This window comes from Mauremys reevesii, linkage group 19 (assembly GCF_016161935.1).
Source record: "Mauremys reevesii isolate NIE-2019 linkage group 19, ASM1616193v1, whole genome shotgun sequence".
Taxonomy (NCBI): Eukaryota; Metazoa; Chordata; order Testudines; family Geoemydidae; genus Mauremys; species Mauremys reevesii.
Genome location: NC_052641.1, coordinates 4,430,831 through 4,450,624, shown reverse-complemented (window position 1 = coordinate 4,450,624; position 19,794 = coordinate 4,430,831). Strand labels below are relative to the sequence as shown.

General features: G+C 59.4%; 1 protein-coding gene across 11 annotated transcripts in view; it reads right to left on the bottom strand.

The window, feature by feature from the left end:
- Positions 1-19,794, bottom strand: part of RGS3 (regulator of G protein signaling 3) — a 199,394-nt gene that overhangs the window by 14,036 nt on the left and 165,564 nt on the right. For 10 of the 11 annotated variants that reach the window (XM_039506171.1, XM_039506172.1, XM_039506173.1 and 7 more), the window contains one exon: positions 4,953-5,540. In XM_039506171.1, coding sequence (XP_039362105.1) covers positions 4,953-5,540 — 588 coding nt within the window. Of the gene's footprint in view, positions 1-4,952; positions 5,541-6,840; positions 6,966-19,794 lie in introns of those variants that run through there. The other variant, XM_039506180.1, reaches the window with a different exon arrangement.

The following is a 19,794-nucleotide window of genomic DNA, read 5'->3' as shown; positions in this document are numbered from 1 at the left end:
GAGGGGGCAGAGCCAGCAGAAAAGCTGCCCGGCCCGGTTGACTGAGTCACCGAAAGATCAAGGGATCACCTTGACCCCTGCCTCCAGTTGCACCCAGAGCAAATCTTCTGGGGTCAAAGGAGCTGTGGGGGCAGAGCACAGGGCCACTGACCAGTCTGCAGCAGCTGCTGCTGAGGCCTGCGCACCACCGCCGCCTGGGCAGCCGGGGGAGAGATCCTGCAGGGCTGCGAGCGCGGCGGGGGGCAGGCAGCGCTCACCTTGCCACGTGCACCCACAGCACGGAGTGAGCCGTGAGAAACAGAGATCAACGGTGCGGCGGGGAGGGGGGACTGTCATGCCCTAGGAGCAGCAGCTGTGGGGAGAAGGTGCTTATGGTGCCCCCTGCCCCCGCTCTCTGGTTTTTTATTTATTATTTTGTCTGAGTCTCCCCCTCTAAGCTGTGGGGATCACTTGGCTAATGCACAGGGCTCACTGCCCCGATGTGCCATAGGCCCCACCCGACCCAAGAGCTGCAAGGGAGGAGACCCTGGGAAATAGCCCCCAACCAGGAGGCCGTTATGGCTCAGCACAGTTGCCCACTAGTGGGCGCCCTCGCATTGAGCAAGCAGGACGGGGGTCTCTGACCCAGACCCAGACCCAGCAGGTCTCCTGAGTGGCCCGTCAGAGGCGGGGCCTTGAGCACCGGGCTGGGGTTTGTTCCCTACAGCCCATTGCAGCTCTTCTGAGCATGGGGTGGTGGGTGGGCAGCAGGGGGCTCAGGCCACAGCACCAGCGCGAGACTGTCCAGTCACAGCCATTCATGGGGCGCTCGGGTCCAGCCGCCCATGAGGAGCCAGTCACCAGGCTGACCCCCGGCTCTCCCCTCTGCACTGCTCCTAGCAACTTCACCGGAGACCCCTGCTGGGGCTGGCCTGGGATTCCCGCCTGCCCCCCAGTAAAGCAGGTGGTGTCGGAGCCACGCTGATATCCCCGGCATACACAGAACGGGGGCGCTGCGCTGGAAACAACGGGATGACAGCGACCAGAGCAACCGCGTGAGCCAGGCTGGGAGATCCTGCCCTGCAATAGCAGCGGTGGCCTGGGAACTGCCCAGGAAGCCCATTTCCGGCAGCCAGCTGTGTCGCAGCTGCAGCTCGGCTCAGGCACGTGACAGCAGGGCCCTGCCCATTTGGACAGGCTGCAGCTCTCAGGCAAGGGTGGACCTTGTAACAAACCCCCAGGTGGAGCAGTGCTGGGGGGCCACAGTCGTCCTGGGCTCACTGGTGGCCCCGGTGCCAGCAGGGACAGAGCGTCTCCCCCCAGGAGCCCAGACCCCATCCCTGGAGCCACAGGCCCATGGCCTGTCTGAGGAGCACTCCTCATTTCGCCCAGAAGGGGGCAGCAGAGTCGCGCTGGCCGCAGGCTGGCTCCCTGCAGGCTCTCACCGCGCTGCGCCAGCGCATCTCCTGCGGGCAGCTGGCACCTCGCTCAGCACAGCTGGGCCCCACCCCGTCGGCCAGATTCCTCCCCCAGCGCCCTAGGGTGGCTCCGGGCAGAGCCGCTCCTGGGCTGGCTGGCGAAGGGGGCACCTGGGACAGGCTGCGTCTCCTGAACCCCCGCGGCGCCCAGCCCCACGCTCACCCTCTGGCCTGAGAGTCTCCATGGCTGCAGAGCCCCCCGAGAGCACGGCCCTGCCCCAGCCCAGCTGCCTGCCAGCCCCAGGCGCCGAGCGCTGCAGGCCTGGGACCCCGCCCCACTGCCCGCAGGGCAGGGCAGGCCCACGCTGACAGGGCCCCAGGAGAGCTGGAGCACTAAACCTCTGGGGAGTAACCGGAGTGAGTCACCCGCTGGCAGCTCCCAGCGGGACGTGCCCCCAGGGGAGCGCCGCGAAGGGCCGCCAGCCCCTGCACAGAGCTTGGCCACGGGCAGGTTCTTTCCTGTCAGTATTTGTTGTGCAACAGAACACAGCACACAGCAGCTGCCGCACTCCACTCCGGTGGGCGCAGGGCAAGCGCTCCAATCTAGCTCAGCCGGCGCCCCTCAGTCCCGACCCGCAGCCCCTGCTAGCCCGGCCCTGCGCTCCCCCCCCCAGCTCTGCCGGTGCCCCTCACTCCCGACCTGCAGCCCCTGCTAGCCCGGCCCTGCGCTCCCCAGTCCCAGCTCTGCCGGCGCCCCTCACTCCCGACCTGCAGCCCCTGCTAGCCCGGCCCTGCGCTCCCCCCTCCCAGCTCAGCCAGCGCCCCTCACTCCCAACCCGCAGCCCCTGCTAGCCCGGCCCTGCGCTCCCCCCTCCCAGCTCTGCCGGTGCCCCTCACTCCCGACCCGCAGCCCCTGCTAGCCCGGCCCTGCGCTCCCCCCTCCCAGCTCTGCCGGTGCCCCTCACTCCCGACCCGCAGCCCCTGCTAGCCCAGCCCTGCGCTCCCCCCTCCCAGCTCTGCCGGTGCCCCTCACTCCCGACCCGCAGCCCCTGCTAGCCCAGCTCTGGGCTCCCCACACACGGCTCTGCCGGTGCCCCTCACTCCCGACCCGCAGCCCCTGCTAGCCCGGCCCTGCGCTCCCCCCTCCCAGCTCAGCCGGCGCCCCTCACTCCCGACCCGCAGCCCCTGCTAGCCCGGCCCTGCACTCCCCAGTCCCAGCTCAGCCAGCGCCCCTCAATCCCAACCCGCAGCCCCTGCTAGCCCGGCCCTGCGCTCCCCCCTCCCAGCTCTGCCGGTGCCCCTCACTCCCGACCCGCAGCCCCTGCTAGCCCAGCCCTCGCTCCCCCTCCCAGCTCAGCCAGCGCCCCTCAATCCCGACCCGCAGCCCCTGCTAGCCCAGCTCTGGGCTCCCCCCTCCCAGCTCTGCCGGTGCCCCTCACTCCCGACCCGCAGCCCCTGCTAGCCCAGCCCTGCGCTCCCCCCTCCCAGCTCTGCCGGTGCCCCTCACTCCCGACCCGCAGCCCCTGCTAGCCCAGCCCTGGGCTCCCCCAGCTCTGCCGGTGCCCCTCACTCCCGACCCGCAGCCCCTGCTAGCCCAGCTCTGGGCTCCCCGCTCCCAGCTCTGCCGGTGCCCCTCACTCCCGACCCGCAGCCCCTGCTAGCCCAGCCCTGCGCTCCCCCCTCCCAGCTCTGCCGGTGCCCCTCACTCCCGACCACTCTTCTATCTGGGGCAATAGGGAGGATTGTTTGAACATGCTCTTTCCTTCTACTCATTTAGCAGTGAAGTCATAAGATACTGCTGACATCACCCTCGTGGCCATGGCAACACACTGATGGCCCCCACCGAGGGTGGGGCTCGGGTGCAGGATGAGAGCCCGGGAACGGGGGGGAAGCCCAAAGGCTCCACCCCAGGAGGTTCTTTGGCACCAGGCTAAGTTCCCTCTAAGCTGCCCAGCTGCAGGGCTCAGGGCCCCAGCGCGGCGCTGCCTTGGACCTGCCGTGGCCGGGGGGAGGCGCCTCTCCTGGCCCCGGGCTGCTGCGGCGAGTTCTGTACCCCGAACCCCTCATCCCCCGCCAGAGCCCTCAGCCCTCCCCAACCCCCTCAGCCCCGCCCCCCAGACCCGAACCCTCTGCCCCGCCCTGAGCCACCTCCAACCCCCCAACCCCTCATCCCCAGCCCCGCCAGAGCCCTCAGCCCCTCTCCAACCCCTCAGCCCCGCCCCAGACCCGAACCCTCGGCCCCACCCTGAGCCCCCTCCACCCCCCCAACCCCTCATCCCCAGCCCCACCCCAGAGCCTGCACCCCCAGGCAGAGCCCTCAGCCCCGCCGCACCCCAACCACTGCTGCAGCCCTGAGCCCCTCCCACACGCCGAACCCCTCGGCCCCACCCCCACCCCCTGGATTTTGTGATGTGACCGATATGATGGTGATGTGTCCCCTGCACAGGGCCCAGCTCTTGCCCAGGTCTCTGCAGGGCACAGTGGCAGGGCTGTGCCTGCCCCTGCAACAGAGCAGGAAGTCCTGGGTGGGGGCAGCAGGGGGCTGCCAGGGGCACCTCCCCCAGGCACGTTCGCCGTGTGAGCACAGGACTGAACATTAAACATCCGGCTGCGGAGGAAGCTGTCGAGGAGACGGTGCTGCCAGAGGAGCCAGACAATGACATCACTGGCAGGGTCGCCCGTCCCCGTGGGGCGAGGGCTCAGCTCCCCCGTGCCAGGCACCATCCATCTGCTGGGGAGATGGGGCTCCAGGCTGGAGTCTCTGGTTTCCCGGAGCTCGGAGGGGATCCCCACCTGCCTTGCAGAGGCGCTGGTAGCACTGATGCTGGGGGCGGAGGGGCTGGGTCGGATGAGCCCAGGGCTGGACACTGGGGCAGAACTTGCACTGGGCTGCCTGGAGGGGGCACCAAAAGCACACCCCAAACCAGCCCAATCTGGAGGAGAGGCACAGCAGCTCCATGAATGCCGCCCGCCCACCCCACCGCCATCGAGCTGCCATCTGCCACGCTGCGGCTTGGGGCGTAGCAGGGCACCTCCGCCCTGCAGTGGGGGTGGGAGTTTGGGGATGCTGGCGGCGGGTCCTACAGTGCCTGGGCTCTGGAGACAGCTGGGCTGGGGCCTGGCACTCAGGCTCACCGAGTGACTTGTCCTCCATGGGCAGGCTGGGCACAGGGTGAGGACTGGCGGGCGGGCACACGGCACCCCCCAGCGCCTGGGTTGCAGGGATACAGGCCTGTCCGCCCGGCGGGCGAAGCCTCAGTGCTTGGGGCCCCATGCCAACCTCCCCAGCTGTGCCCCCCACAACACCCGCAGCCAGGGACTGGATCAGCCCAGGGCCATGCAGATGAGGAAGGCATTAGTCCGGCCTCCCCCATTCTCTCTTTGGCTCCAGGCCTGTATCCCCTGGGGTGCAGAGGGACCCCTCCATGGGGGAGAGGAGCTCAGCCCTCCTGACAGCAGGACATCCCAGCCAGGGAGGGCACCCCCGGCTCCTCCCCACCGCGAGGGAGAGCAGCCCCGGCATGGGGAGGGAGCGGGGGGCTCTGGCTCACGTACCTTCCTGTGCCCAGAGAAGAGGAGGCCGAGCTGGTGGATGGAGCCCCCGTTCTTGGCAAGCTCCTTCTTGAGGGTCCTGGGCGAGGGCAGTGCCCAGCGGGCCTGGGAGCCCTGGATGTCCAGGCAGTTGAGGGTGGTGTCGGAGGTGAAGCAGTGGCCCTTGGTCTCCTGCAGCAGGCTGCCCTCGCTGTGCGTGCGGCGCCGCAGGGAGCCCTGCACCGTCAGGGTGTAGGTCGGCTCGCAGCTCGACGGCTCAATCATGCTGCAGCGCTTCCCCTCGCTCCTCTCCTGATAGTGCTGGTCACTGTCCTCCTCCTCCTCGTCCTCCTCCTCCTCCTCATCCTCCTCGTCCGTCGGGCCGTCCGCCGTGCTGTCCAGCCGCAGCTCCGGGATCACAAAGGCCGGGCTGGAGCCAGGCTGCTCCTCCACACGCTCGGCCGCAATCACCACCTTCTCCTCCTCCAGTGGGACAGCCTCCTTCAACGCCCCCTCCGCTGCCCCTTCTGTGGCCGGGCAGGCATCGCCCCCTGCCACCTTCTCCTCCTCCGAGGGCATCACCCTCAGCTCCTCAGTGTCCGTCTCAAGCATCTGCCAGGGAAAGACAGGACAAAAGGGGGGAAACGATAAGCCAAGGGGAGTCAGGAACATCCCCCAGAGTCCCAGGGTCAGTGTGCCAAGGGGAGTTAGGAACATCCCCAGTGTCCCGGGGGGCCCTGTGCCAAGGGGAGTCAGGAACATCCCCCAGAGTCCCAGGATCAGTGTGCCAAGGGGAGTTAGGAACCTCCCCAGTGTCCCGGGGGGCCCTGTGCCAAGGGGAGTCAGGAACATCCCCCAGTGTCCCAGAGTTAGGAACATCCCAGTTAGGAACATCCCCCAGTGTCCCGGGGGGCCCTGCGCCAAGGGGAGTTAGGAACATCCCCCAGTGTCCCGGGGGGCCCTGCGCCAAGGGGAGTTAGGAACATCCCCCAGTGTCCCGGGGGGCCCTGCGCCAAGGGGAGTTAGGAACATCCCCCAGTGTCCCGGGGGGCCTGTGCCAAGGGAGTTAGGAACATCCCCCAGTGTCCCGGGGGGGCCTGTGCCAAGGGAGTTAGGAACATCCCCCAGTGTCCCGGGGGGCGCGTACCGAGGTCTCTATTTCTAATCCCCCAACATGTCGATTCAGCCCCATTGCTGGGTCATTGTCCACAAGGAGCTGGGCGAGGCCGCAGCTCTTCCAGCTCTGGACTGGGGCGTGCTGCCCTCTGCTGGTGCCGGGGGAGGTCTCCCGTCTGCTGCCCAGGCAGGCAGCACTGGGCACCGTCCTTCCAGCCCCGACCAGCGACTCACAGAACGAGGGGCCATGCTGCTTTATTATCCTCCCTACAGCCGGGCCGGGCCCCCCAGCCCCGTCCCTGCCGAGGGCTCTCAGGCCAGCGTGAGGCATGGAGCAGTGCCACGGAGGGGGGGCAAATGATGGCAGGACGGCATCCAGGCCTGGACCGCCCACGCGCCCCCTCACCTCAGAACCAGGCGCAAGCCAGGGACCGCTGCTGGCAGCCTGCGTGGCCTGGGTGCCCTCTGGAGAACCAGGGCTTCCCACCAGCCCCAGTCTGTCCCATGAGCCCCACCTCGCCATAGGGCTTGGGCTGCTTGCGAGTGGAGCCCCCTATGTCGTGTGGCAGGTCCGCCCGAATCAGCTCTGCCGGGTCCCCGCGGAGTGCCAGGAGCAGCTAGCTCTGAGAGCCCTGGGCATGGCAGCCACGGTCCCTGGGGTGGTGGGGACCAGGCACTGGCAGTGCACAAGGCCAGGCCAGGCCGGCTTGGCACAGGCTGGCTACGGGCACCCGGCACAGGTTCCAGACACAGATGGGCTCAGCCAGAGCCCGTGACCAACAGGCACTGTCCTTACCCTCCATGGCACCCGAGCACCCGCCATGGCTTGGCTCGGCCTCCCGGAGATCCGGCGGAGCTGGGCCCGGCTCTCCGAGCACCAGGGCCAGGCTGCAGCAGGGAGAAGCAGGCAGTGAAACCAGACACACTCGTCTGGCAGCTCCTGCCCCTCCTGCGCCACAGGAACAAAAAGCGAAGGGGAAGTGCCGGCCCCTGTTCATCTGCTGATTGCCCAAGGCTCAGCCCCGCCTGGCCTGCGCTTACAGCCTGCCTTGGGCTGGCCACAGGCCACTCACTCGGGGCTCCCAGATCCCAGCCCCCTGCTGCCTGCTGCTCCTCTTGCTGTGGGGCGCCGTGTTCCCACCCCCCTGCAGCACCGTGAGCCAGGCCCCAGAAAAACATGGGATCTTTGCAAATGATCTTTGTCAGGTTTGTTCTTCACCTTCCGGTGTCTGAGCCTGGGCTGCCCCCAGTTCTGCAGCCGGCAGGGCCAGCCCCGGGCTCTTTCCCCTGGGGAAGGTGAGGTTCTCAGGGAACTACAGCTCGGAGCTGGGTTTTGAGACAAACACCCCATGGAGTGAGACGTGGGAACACAGCAAGAGAGCAGGCAGCACTGAGGTCGCTTGCTGATGCTGCTGCTGCTGCTGGCCGGCTCTGAGCCGGCACCCAGCACTCGTGGGCCAGCCGGTGCCACATTCCCTGGGCACTGCAGTGCTCCAGGACGGCCCGGGATGAGGCATTGCTTGGAAAAGGGCACAGCTGGCCCCTTAGCAGCCTGCAGGCACTAAGAAATCCTCTCTCCTTGGGGCACACAGCTGGGCGAGTCTGCTGGGAGCCCCCTGTCTCAAACAACTGGGCGGGAAGAGGCAGGGTGGGGGTGGGGCTCGGGAGAAGGGGTGGGTGGGAGTGGGGCCTGGGGCGAAGCGGGGGGTTGAGCACCCCTGGGACCTGGAGGAAGCTGGTGCTTGTGACTGGGAGGAGTGGGCACTAAAGTGGGAGGAGTGGTAGATATGCTGGAGGGTAGGGATAGGATACAGAGGGACCTAGACAAATTAGAGGACTGGGCCAAAAGAAACCTGATGAGGTTCAACAAGGACAAGTGCAGAGTCCTGCACTTAGGATGGAAGAATCCCATGCACTGCTACAGACCGAATGGCTGGGCAGCAGTTCTGCAGAAAAGGACCTAGGGGTTACAGTGGACGAGAAGCTGGATATGAGTCAGCAGTGTGCCCTGGTTGCCAAGAAGGCTGATGGCATTTTGGGCTGTATAAGTAGGAGCATTGCCAGCAGATCGAGGGACGTGATCATTCCCCTCTATTCGACATTGGTGAGGCCTCCTCTGGAGTAGTGTGTCCAGTTTTGGGCCCCACACTACAAGAAGGATGTGGAAAAATTGGAGAGAGTCCAGCAGAGGGCAACAGAAATGATTAGGGGGCTGAAGCACATGACTTCTGAGGAGAGGCTGAGGGAACTGGGATTGTTTAGTCTGCAGAAGAGAAGAATGAGGGGGGATTTGATAGCTGCTTTCAACTACCTGAAAGGGGGTTCCAAGGAGGATGGATCTAGACTGTTCTCAGTGGTAGAAGATGACAGAACAAGGAGTAATGGTCTCAAGTTGCAGTGGGGGAGGTCTAGATTGGATATTAGGAAACACTATTTCACTAGGAGGGTGATGAAGCACTGGAATGGGTTCCCTAGGGAGGTGGTGGAATCTCCTTCCTTGGAAGTTTTTAAGGTCAGGCTTGACAAAGCCCTGGCTGGGATGATTTAGTTGGGAATTGGTCCTGCTTTGAGCAGGGGGTTGGACTAGATACCTCCTGAGGACCCTTCCAACCCTGATAGTGTATGATTCTATGACTGTGCTAGGGGCTGGTGCAAGTTTGCCAGGTCTCGGAGCTCATCAGACCGTGGGTTGGGCCTGTGTTTAACGTGGCTCCAGCCCAGCTGCACTAGGTTTTCTCTTTTCCCAACCAGGGCAGTTAGCACCACCTTCAATCTCATCTAGCATCCTGTCCACCGGGGCTCTCCTGATACAAGCTCTCTGCAGCCAAAGGCAAAGCGAGGACGAGCTGTTGTCCCAGTGAAAGCTCTAATTCATACCTGACATTTCAAAGGCTTTTGCTGACTTTCCTTCTTTTTCCTGACCCCATGAGGACAGGCGTGTGCTCGGGGGGGACTGTCTGCTGTATCTCCTGCCTCCATCACGCACCCCTGAGTCCTACACTGTGAATTGCAATCAGGATAGGACACACACCTGTCTACACACATACACACACATCCCTCTGTCTGAGGCGCTATGTCCTTTCGCAGCTGTTTCACAGGGACTCCAGTGAGTATGTGTGTGAACAGCCTCCTTTTCCACTTGGGTCCCCGGTGCTACAGCCCCAGGCAATGCTGGAGAGCCCTGGAGTGCCCTGCTGCTCTTCCGCTCTCTCTCTCTCTTTGGGCAGCAGGGGCAGAGGGGAAGCAGAGGCTGGGCCGGAAGGTGTCCTGCTCTCAGAGGAGGATGAGCAACCACCTGCGAGAGGCGAGTCTCCCAGGGAAGTTTGCCGATTTACTCCTTTGCTTCACAAAGCCAAGAACAAGGTAGTTCTGAAACAAATGCCAAGCAGCAGCAATTCCCTCAGTGCGGGCACTCCCCGCCCTGGGGAAATCATTAACCTCTCCCTGCAGAGCTAACGAACCAGCGGCTAAGTGCTCCTTCCGCCCACAGATCAGGTTTGTATAGATTATCGCTCACCACCAGATTTCACATGCAACAATAAAACTGCTGCCAGTCCTGGGCAATGCCACAGGGGGCCCTGGGCACCGCGCAGACAGCAGGCTCTGTCCTAGAACAACCAGGTCTTCTAGGAACTTTGGGGCCCTTTCCTGCACCCCGAGTGCCAGACTCAGTGCACCCTGGAGACATCTTGCAGTCAAGGGACCCAGAGCCCCTAGAGATTCCTGCACCTGTGGGAAGCTTGGGGAATCCCAGAATGGCACCCAGCTCCACTAGTCCCTGACTGGTCTTAGAATGGCTACCCCCTTAGTAGGGGATTGCAGCGCCAGCAACACCTGGGACGGACCAGTCCTGAACAGGACAGCTGTTCTTAGAGCCCTGGAAGTCATAAGGCCGGTTTTCAGGGGGACTCTGGGGAGCAAAGTGTTTCTAGGCATAAGCGAGAGATTCCCCAACTGCCTAGCCTGGGTTCCCCCAAAGGACAGCTAGAGCTTGCCAGTCAGAGAACTTTTTATTACCTTTTGAAACTTAAGATTGCAACCCATTGTGTCCCTATGTTTACTTGCTTTAACCTCGTCAATAACACGCTGGTTTCCTTTTCCTATTCATGTTTACCTGCTTTAACCTCATAACTAGCTCCCTTCTTTCCTTCTCCTAGTCATAAACCTGGATGTCGTTCATTGCAGGATGGGCTCCTGTGAGATCTAAGGTGCAATTGACCTGGGGTAAGTGACTGGCCCTTTGGGTCTGGGAGTAACCTGAATATTGCTGTGATTGGTGGTGTAAGGGCCCATCCATCACAAGGCAGGCTCCCCTGGCTGGTGCGACAGATCAGGGTACCCAAGGGGCCTGCCTGTGACCCCACGTTCTGGCTGTTATGGTGCTTGGGGGGGTTTACCAGTGATAATTGGTTGGAACTCACAGCCAGGGCGGGGGTTTGACCTGGTTCCTGTCAGTCTGCTCTGAGGTTGGTGCTCACGCTTCTGAGTCACTGCAGGCAGCGGTACAGTAGCTCTGGTCAATAACTGCCCCATGCAGCAAGCCAGCCAAAGGCCTTGCTCATGTGTGCAAGGAAGGGCAGTTAGTAATAGACTGGCCTGACACCTCTGGAGCCGGAATCCTCTCTTTATCCAGAGCAGGTACACTGCCAGCCTGCATCTCCCAGACCAGAGCAGCCTGGTTCTCCCATGAGAGGGGAACTGAGTAGACACACCCACCCACTCCTTGGCCTCTCTGCTGCAGCTGGCAAACACGTGTAGGGATGTGTCTACACTGCAGCATGTGTGGACACAGCTAGATCAAAGTCAGCTCAAGTAACAATCCCAGTGAAGCAGCAGCAGCATGGGCAGCTGTACGGGCTAACCCCTCCAACCCAGGATCCGGGGTACATGTTTGAGTGGCCTGTGCTGCTGCTGCGGCTTCACTACTATTGTTCACACTAGCTAGATCACAACTAGCTGGGGGCTGTCTACACATGCTGCAGTCACACTCTGACAGCAGTGTAGACAAGCCCAGAGAGTCACTTGTGTTGGTGTTCTCTGGAGCACCCCAGACCCAGGCCCCCAGACAACTGTCATGACATTCAGATTTTGAATAGTACTGATCTGGAGTCAAACCAGAGACCTGGAGCTAAAATGCTCCATACTCTCAGTTCCACGAGCCATTTCACACCCCCACCCCCAGGACAATTTCTTGTACAAATGTTGCATGTTTCCAAACTTGCTGTGTGGTGCTCATCCTACCAAGTGTGCCCAGCAATCATACTAGCTTGGGCATTATTTATATCACATTCATTAGTATTATCATTTCATGAAATAATGATGGGAAAACCTACACAGGTGACTTGTCCTAGTGCTCCCTGATTCGCAGCAATCCCCGTGCCAGTCTCTGCTCGCGCCTGAAGGCTGCCTATCAGATCAACCCTTACATTTAATATTGTTGGATGCCTGCATCAGATAAGGGCTAACAGGAAATGAACAAGCTCCTTTAAGATGAGAAACATTTTTGGATTAAATTAAATCTCTCTGCAAATTCAATCAAAGGGTCTGCTGTGAGCAGGATATGAACAGACACCCCTCTCCAGGGCCACACGGCAGGTTTCCCATCTCAAGACTCTCCAGTGTGAACTCCAGCCATAGTGTTCACTGCAGAGTGGGATGTCAGCACCGGAGGAGAGGCCTGCTGGAATGTAACAGCAAGGGCAGGGCAGAGGATGGCTCAGAAATCTCTGGAAGAGGGGCAGCCCTGAGCTCACCTGGCTCTGTGTGCACCAAACTGAAAGGAAACTTTATTGGCCCCCAATGAAACCTGCAGTGGCCTGGGCAGCTCAGGGACTCCTGAAAAGGTACCAGCTGCAGAATTTCTCTCTGGTCACTGGGCTCAAACCAGCAGAGTATGAGTAGTGGAAAGTCAGCCCTGTCTGTCGGGTGCCTGTGTGAAATTCAGAGATTCTGAGGCCAGAGGGGCCCCTGTGATCATCTAGACTCACCCCCTGTGACACACGCCAGAGAACTGCCCCCAAACAATCCCTGGAGCAGAGCTTTTAGAAAAACATCCAGTCTTGATTTCAGAATTGTCAGTGATGGAGAATCCATCTCAACCCTTAATAATGATATATACCTATCTCCTAGAGCTGGAAGGGACCCTAAGAGTCATTGGGTCCAGCCCCCTGCCTTCACTAGCAGGGCCAAGTACTGATTTTGCCGCAAATCCTTAAGTGGCTGCTTCAAGGACTGAACTCCCAACTCTGGGTTTAGCAGGCCAATGCTCAAACCACTGAGCTGTCCCTCCCCCTTTGGAGAATTGATCCAGTGGTTAATTATTATCATTGTTAAAAAATTACGCCTTAGTTCTAATCGGAATTTATCTAGCTTCAGCATTCAGCCATTGGCTCGTGTTAGACCTTTCTCTGCTAGACAGAAGAGCCCATTATGAAATATTTGTTCCTCATGTAGGTACTTATAGAGTGTGAGCAAATCACCCCTTAACCTTCTCTTTGTTAAGCTAAACAGATTGAGCTCCTTGAGTCTCTCTCTCTAAGGCAGGTTTTCTAGTCCTTTCCTTATTCTCATGGTTCTTCTCTGAACCCTCTCCAATATTTCGCTATCCTTCTCGAATAGTGGACACCAGAACAGGACACAGATTCCAGCAGCGGTCAAAACACCTCTTGACTCCTACTCAAGATTTCCCTGTTTATGCATCCCAGGATTGCATTAGCCCTTTTGGACACAGCATCACACTGGAAGATGATTATTCACCACAATGCCCAAATCTTTTTCAGAGTCACTGCTCCCCAGCAGAGTCCCCCATTCTCAAAGTATGGCTGACATCCTTTGTTCCTAGACCGATACATTTGCATTTAGCTGCATTACAATGTATATTGTTTGCTTGCACCCAGTTTGCCAAGTGATCCAGATCAGGGGTCCCCAACCTTTTTAGGACCAGGGACCGGTTTCGTCCTGACCCTCCGCAGTCATGCCTGCGGGCGGTCCAGCTGAGCCGCCTGCTTGGTGTCAGTCACCTGTTCTCTTTATAACCACGCTCCCAATGTTTGTGTCATCTGCAGACTATCCTGTTGTATTCCAGGTCATTTACAACAGTGGTTCTCAACCAGGGGTACGTGTACTCCGGGGGTACACCCAGCTCTTTCAAGGGATACACCAACTCATTGAGATATTTACCTGCTTTTACAACAGGCTACATAAAAAGCACTAGCCAAGTCAGTACAAACTAAAATTTCATACAAGGACATTTGTATCCTGTTCTATGTACTACACACTGCAATGTAAGTACGATATTTATATTCCAATTGATTTATTTTATAATTATTTGGTAAAAATGAGAAAGTCGGCAAATTTTCAGTGTTACTGTGGCTGTGACACCTTTGTATTTTTAGATCTGATTTTGGAAGCAAGTTGTTTTTAAGTGAGGTGAAACTTGGGGGACGCGAGAGAAATCAGCCCCAGTGCACGCTGGTCTGGAAAGGCCGAGGGCCACTGATTTGTAAATACGTTCAATAGCCTGGGGCCAGGACCTGCTACCGGCAGGACCCCGCTAGAAACACCCCCACTCAGAGACGAGTCCCTGTTTATCAGTATATTTGGAGAGCCATTAGTTAGCCGATTTGAAATCCGTTTACTATGTTAATTGTATTTCATTCTAATCATGTCGTGCGGTACCTGATGGAAGTGTCAATTACATCCACACTATTACTTTTATCAACCAAGCTTCTAAGCTCATAGAAAAAAAGGAGGACAAGTTAGTCTGATTTGCTCTATTTTCCATAAGTCATGTTGCTTGGCATTAATTCTATTACCCTCTGCAAACGAGTGGCCTCCTCTCAGGCGCTCCCTTGTGGCAGCCCTGCAAGTGGCCCTCACCTCAGTTTCCCTCTTGGGTTCCCACAAAGTCCATACGAGCTTATTCTCTGGTTCATCAACAGTGTATTAACCAAAACCCAGTACCAAAGCCCCAAACCCACTGTCCCACAACAGCCCATATCAACCTGTGCAAGTCAGTGTTAAACCCCGGGCTTCGTTCCCACCATTCTGGGGTCTTGCACCAGACCTGGACTCTTTACCCCCAGCCAGAACAGCCACCCCAGGCTTTCCTTCTGGGGCACAACCCTGCTCTTCCCAGCCGGAGCTCCTACAGCATCTCTGCAGGGAGCCTCTCATGGCTCCTCTAGGACCCAGCCCTCTGCAGCTGCCTTCCTGCAGGCCTCTGGCCCTGGCTCTCTGGCCTGGGGACACCAGCCAGCACCGCCTTGCAGCTCTCCTGCCTTCAGCCCTCTCCCAGGAACCGTCTTCTCTCTCTGGCAGCTCTCATCGCCTGCTCCCCCGACTGAACCACTGGATCTCACCTGGCCTCCTCTAGTCCCCCACCCTCTTCACTGGCCCAGCTGGCCGCAGCTGGACTGGAACAGGACAACTGAGCCCAGGCTCCTCTAATGGGCCAACTACCCTGTCACCCTCCTTTAATTCTTTATTAATCAAGTCCGGCATCAGTCACTCCACGGATCTTGCCCGGGATCGATGTCACACTGACAGGCCTATAACTACCCGGGTTACCCCGTTTACCCTTTGAACTATTGGCACGACATTCGCTTCCTTCCTGCCCTCTGGCACTTCCCAGGGTTCCAAGGCTTATTGAAAATCCACAGCACCACAGCTCTGGGGTGCAAGTTATCCAGAGCTGTGATTTAAAGGGGAGGGCAGGAAAGTGCTCCTGCCAGGCCCAGGGCTGCACCTGCATGGGGAGGGGGAAAGGGAGACAGCAAAGGGGACATGACAGGGACTTCTACTGCAGAAACCTGCCGGAGCTACGCAGGTCAACAGCAGCACCTGGGCCCCCACTACCCAGGCCAAGGGGGCACCTGGCCCCCACCAATCTCTGCAATAAATTCCAACAGGAGAGGTCTCCCTCCTCCCTCTGCTCGTTCTGTGCTCTGAGCATTGACTCTGGGATGGTGACTGGGACAGCAAACCCCAGAACATGGCAGGCCAGAGTGAAGGGGTTGTTTGTGTGCTGTCTCCATAGCCAGGCAGCCAGGACAGGATGCCGAAGGGGATTCCCCTGGCTGCTCACCTGGAGGGATTGTCAGCCAGGCACTGGATTCCACTGGGATGGGCTGCCCTGTGCAGGGCCAGAGAGGGAGACTCACCTGTGCAGAGGCCAGCATGAGGTGCTGGCCCCATTCACAGCAACTCTCTGCTTAACTATTGAATCAAGGCAGCACCGACTCTATTGAAGTGGCGAAGAACAATACATGTATCAGCAACACCAGCCTGTGCTGTAGAATCAGAGCCAGCGGGATGATCTAGTCGGCTGGGGGGCTTTCCTGGTGCATGTATAAAGGAGGACAGTGGGTGCCATTGTAACTGTCTGGATCTTGTAAAGCAAACAAAACCCAACGCCAGCCTTGCCTGAAATGTCTCCGAGCCCTGGAAGGAGACAAAGGCCTTTGCAGAAGGAAATGATCCTATGTCAGCAGCCTGGAATAATCCCATTACCCCATTACTGTCATCCCCAATTGATAGCTCTGGATAAACTAAGTCTTAACAGGGTATCACACAGCCCTCACTGCTGCAGGGACCACACCACATGTCCATAAAAGGACCAGGCTCCGCACGCTCTAGAAATGAACTGTAAACAAGCTTGTTTGTTCAACTCCGGAATATCATGCTTTCCCGTAGTGATGGCATCTTGGAGACGGCAGCAGCCAAACAGCAACAACAGACCTTCCCTGAGCGGCCAGCCCGCCAGAGCTTCCCCGGCCCCCAGGAGGCAGTCAGCTCTCCAGCTGGGAGAGGGGGCAGTGGGCATGGCTGGGTGTCTGTGTCAGGGAGAGGGACTGGGTGTGCGAAAGCTGCAGTGGTTTATGACACCAGCCCTTGTTGCCTGCACTCCACTCCACTCCGCCCCTGGACAGAGGGGTTCGCCTTGGATTGCTCTGGGTAGAGCCGGGGGCTGGATGCTCAGCAAGCTAAGCCAGCCCATGACAGCCAGCGCAGCGCCATGCAGAGAACAGGCACGGAGCTTCCTGCACGGCCACCCGCCTGTCCTGCCATGCCGGGGCACCATGCAAATGCTGCCCCATGGCGGGGTGAGGTAATGAAATACTGCGAACAACTAGACTAGAACCAGCGAGCTCGTGGCACTTGCGCTTGGCTGCCTCGGCGCGCTCCCTGCCAGGTCAGTGCGCTGAGCCAGCAACCTCGCTGCTCGCAGGGCAGGCATCGCGCTGCTCGGCTCAGCCCGCGGGGAGCCCCGGGGCTCAGAGGGGCCATGGCTCTCAGCCATCGCCTTTCCTCTTTGCTTTCGCCACGTTACTCTTCAGCAGCCATGGCAACTGGTTTGAACCAGTGAACTCTCACCTGGCGCACGTGCCCAGGGAGCCGCCAGGCTCCAAGCCCCGTGGCCCGGGTGCCCATCGCCTGGGCCCTCACAGCACTGAGCCATCTGGTGAGACCATCCCAAGGGCAGCATGTTCCAGACTAGGCAGGATCCTGAGACAGAGTCCAGGCCTCTCTCGTCTCCCAGAACTGCAATCGCCCACGGCTGCCCAGGAGATGGAGCGTCCCAGCCAGCCTTGAAAACAAGCAACTGGGGGAGGGTAGCCCCCGTGAACCGGGTAACCGTCTCGGTGGATCCCAGAAGGGGATGCACAGAACATGCCCACAAATCATGATGCTGGAGTCCCCAGGGCATGCAGGGCTGCCAGGAGTTGGAAACCCCAAAGCAGAGGAATTCACCCAAGCAGACAAGCCTGTGTCAGCCTTCTGAGAGTGTCAGCACACACCAGAGCAGGGTGCAAACCCCTCCCAGCACAGAGCAGAGCAGAGGGGAGCTCTAACTACATGCAGCATGTTCCTAGCAAGCAGAGACACACACGAAGAGGAAGAAATCTCCCCATGTGCAGCCACCTACAGTCACAGCACTGAGCCCGCCCTCCCCAAACCGCTGGCTTCATACACACCGCCGAGAAAATGGATTATTGGCCCCTGCTACATTTGTCCTGTGTCCAACTCTTCCACCCTCCCCCTCTCCCAGCTGAGATTAGGGAGTTTGCTGAAGTGGTCAGTTTAAAGCTGGCTGCTAGATCACACACCCATTTGATACATGGCTGCAAAAGCAGCGAGCGGCAGCACCACTTTCAGCAGAAAGCCCATCGTCTGCAGCTCACATTGTAAATGTTGCTTTTGCCACCGGATGGTTTCTCCAAAAGGCCCTCCTGGAACAGCCCAGCACTTGAGGGGAAACTGCAACCAGCCGCACTCCCTGCAAACCCAGCTCATTTCTCCCTTTAATGCGATCGCTTTGTTTTTAATCCTGTGAAAGAAGATACCTTTCAGCATCACTTTGCAAGGTTACAGAGCAACGGTGAAACAGAACAGATTCCCCCATCAGAGAGCAAAGCCAGAACTGGAGCAGGGAGTCCTGGAAACTGAAGATGCCTTTTGATTTAAGGACATTTCTGCCCCAATCTCTGGGTACATGCTGCCTCTTCGGACACTTCAAGCCCCAGCGAGCTCACAGCAGATCAAAGGCACAAACCACCCACCACAAAACTTTCAGTGAAACACATACCAAGTCTGTTCTCTCCGTGAGGAGCTGAATCCCAGTCAGCAGCATCCACGTCTACCTGCAACAACACCCAACCTGCAGCTCCGCCCGCTGCATGAGAACTAGCAGCGCCCGTGCCCTATATACGTCCACATCAGAGCTGCAGTGGGATGCTAGCGCAACAGCCAGCCTCTGCTCCTGCAGTTATTAATGTCCATGTCAAATGCTAGCTGAAGACGCACCAGCCTCTCCCCAGCCAGCGCGTGCCTTTGTGCCCATTGTTCTATTGCAGGCTCTGCTGGAGTTCCCCAGAGGCACCATTACCTGCTGCGAAAAGGCAGGTGGATGACCACGGTGCCACCAGGCAAATCTCTAGATCAGATTTAAACTCCTTGCATCAGCTTTTCCAGCTTGCCCTGGCCTCAGGCGACGCTAAGCAAGAGGCCAGTTTTAATGCTTCCTGTAAATAGAAACGCTGCCGCTATGTTTCCAAACTACTTTCTGCTGGAAAATGTGTCATGTCTCAAACCGAAGGTCCTTAACCCCAGCAGTCCCTGCACTGTGCAACGGCCGCCCCGCTCCCAGCTCTTCACTGGAGGCCCCCTCGAGCCAGCACCATTCCCAAGGGAAACCACAAGGGAGAAAAGAGCTGCAGTGCCAAGTCCGTTCGCATTTGCTAACGTGCCCCAGAGCCACAGCTGCCAAACAAGGCGCCTGTTTCGCTTCGGCTGGCAGGGCCCAGTCCCCTTCTACTCCGCACACATGCCCAGGTACACACGCATGTGCCCCCCCCCAAACTCCCGCCAGAACTGCCACGCTGAGCACGCCCAGAGCACAAGCACGGGGTGTGGCACTGGTGCTGTGCATCAGCGCCCACGGGAGTTGGCACCTCGCCAACGCCTCCAGTTTGCTAGTGCTCCTCCATAGCCTTCTGCAGTCCCGTTATTTCTGGCTGGCTGGGCAGGCAGAGAACGCGGCAGAGCCCAGCCCAGCTCAGCCCAGGCGGAGGCAGTGGGTGATCGCTATCTGAGCAGAGCCCTCCCCTCCCCTGCCAGGCCCTGCTGCTCAGTGCTGGTCAGGTTTGGTTAACAGCAAGGTCAGATTTCAGCTGCCTCTGCTAAATCTCCCTCCCCCGGCATTACGGCGAATTGACTTGGATAGGCACCTTGCCCTCCAGGCTGTGGACTGAGACCCCAGCTATCAACAGGCCACTCCACTCCAGCTGTTTACCCAGCACTCTGCACAAGAGCCATCATTGCCATTAGCTCCTTGCTCCGCCCTGGCTGAGCTGATTACACAATGCGCTCAGCTGCCATGAAGCCAGACTTGAGTGTAAATACATTGCCAGCCTTGGAAAGGGGCTTGAAACTCAGCTCGGTACACAGACCTCGGCCTGTACATACAACGCCCCCCAAGAGAGACGCGGGGATGGTCCATGCGGTGTGGTGGCAGAGCAGGGCATGAAATGCCTCGCTGCCAAGCCTGGCCCAGCACCTCACATGAAGCTCTGGCTTCCTCTTGTTACCAACAGGAAATCTCATTAGCTCAATAAGTCTGGTGTCTGCCAGCCGGGGCAAAGCGCCATAGCCACCTTCACACGCACTCCCTGGCACGGGCCACGGGCAGAATCTGGCCCCAGGGCAGCTGCACCCTGAGCTGTACCTGGGTCCTGCATGGTCCTGGCACTGAGGCCCCAAGCGATTTGAAGCCAGTGGGAGCTGCTCCCATTCACACTGGAGAGCTGCCCCAGGTTCCTTGTGATCCAGAGGCAGGGAACCCAGGGCCAAGCTCAGGGCTGTGCTGCAGTGTCCACAGCAAAGCTGGACAGCAAAAAACTCTGGTCACAAACACTCATTTAGGGAACATTTCTACTGACAGGGACTGGTTCCCACAGCCAGGCCGGCTCCAGGGGTTTTGCTGCCCCAAGCAGCCAAAAAAAAAAAAAAAAAAAAAAGCCGCGATCACGATCTGCGGCAATTCAGCGGGAGGTCCTTCGCTCCGACCGGGAGTGAGGGACCCTCCGCCGAATTGCCGCCAAATAGCCGGACGTGCCGCCCCTCTCCAGAGCGGCCGCCCCAAGCACCTGCTTGCTGAGCTGGTGCCTGGAGCCGGCCCTGCCCACATCCCTGTGCTCCTTTCCTGTAACCTGGGCTGGCTGGCACCAGGAACGGCCCACACCCTGGGCAG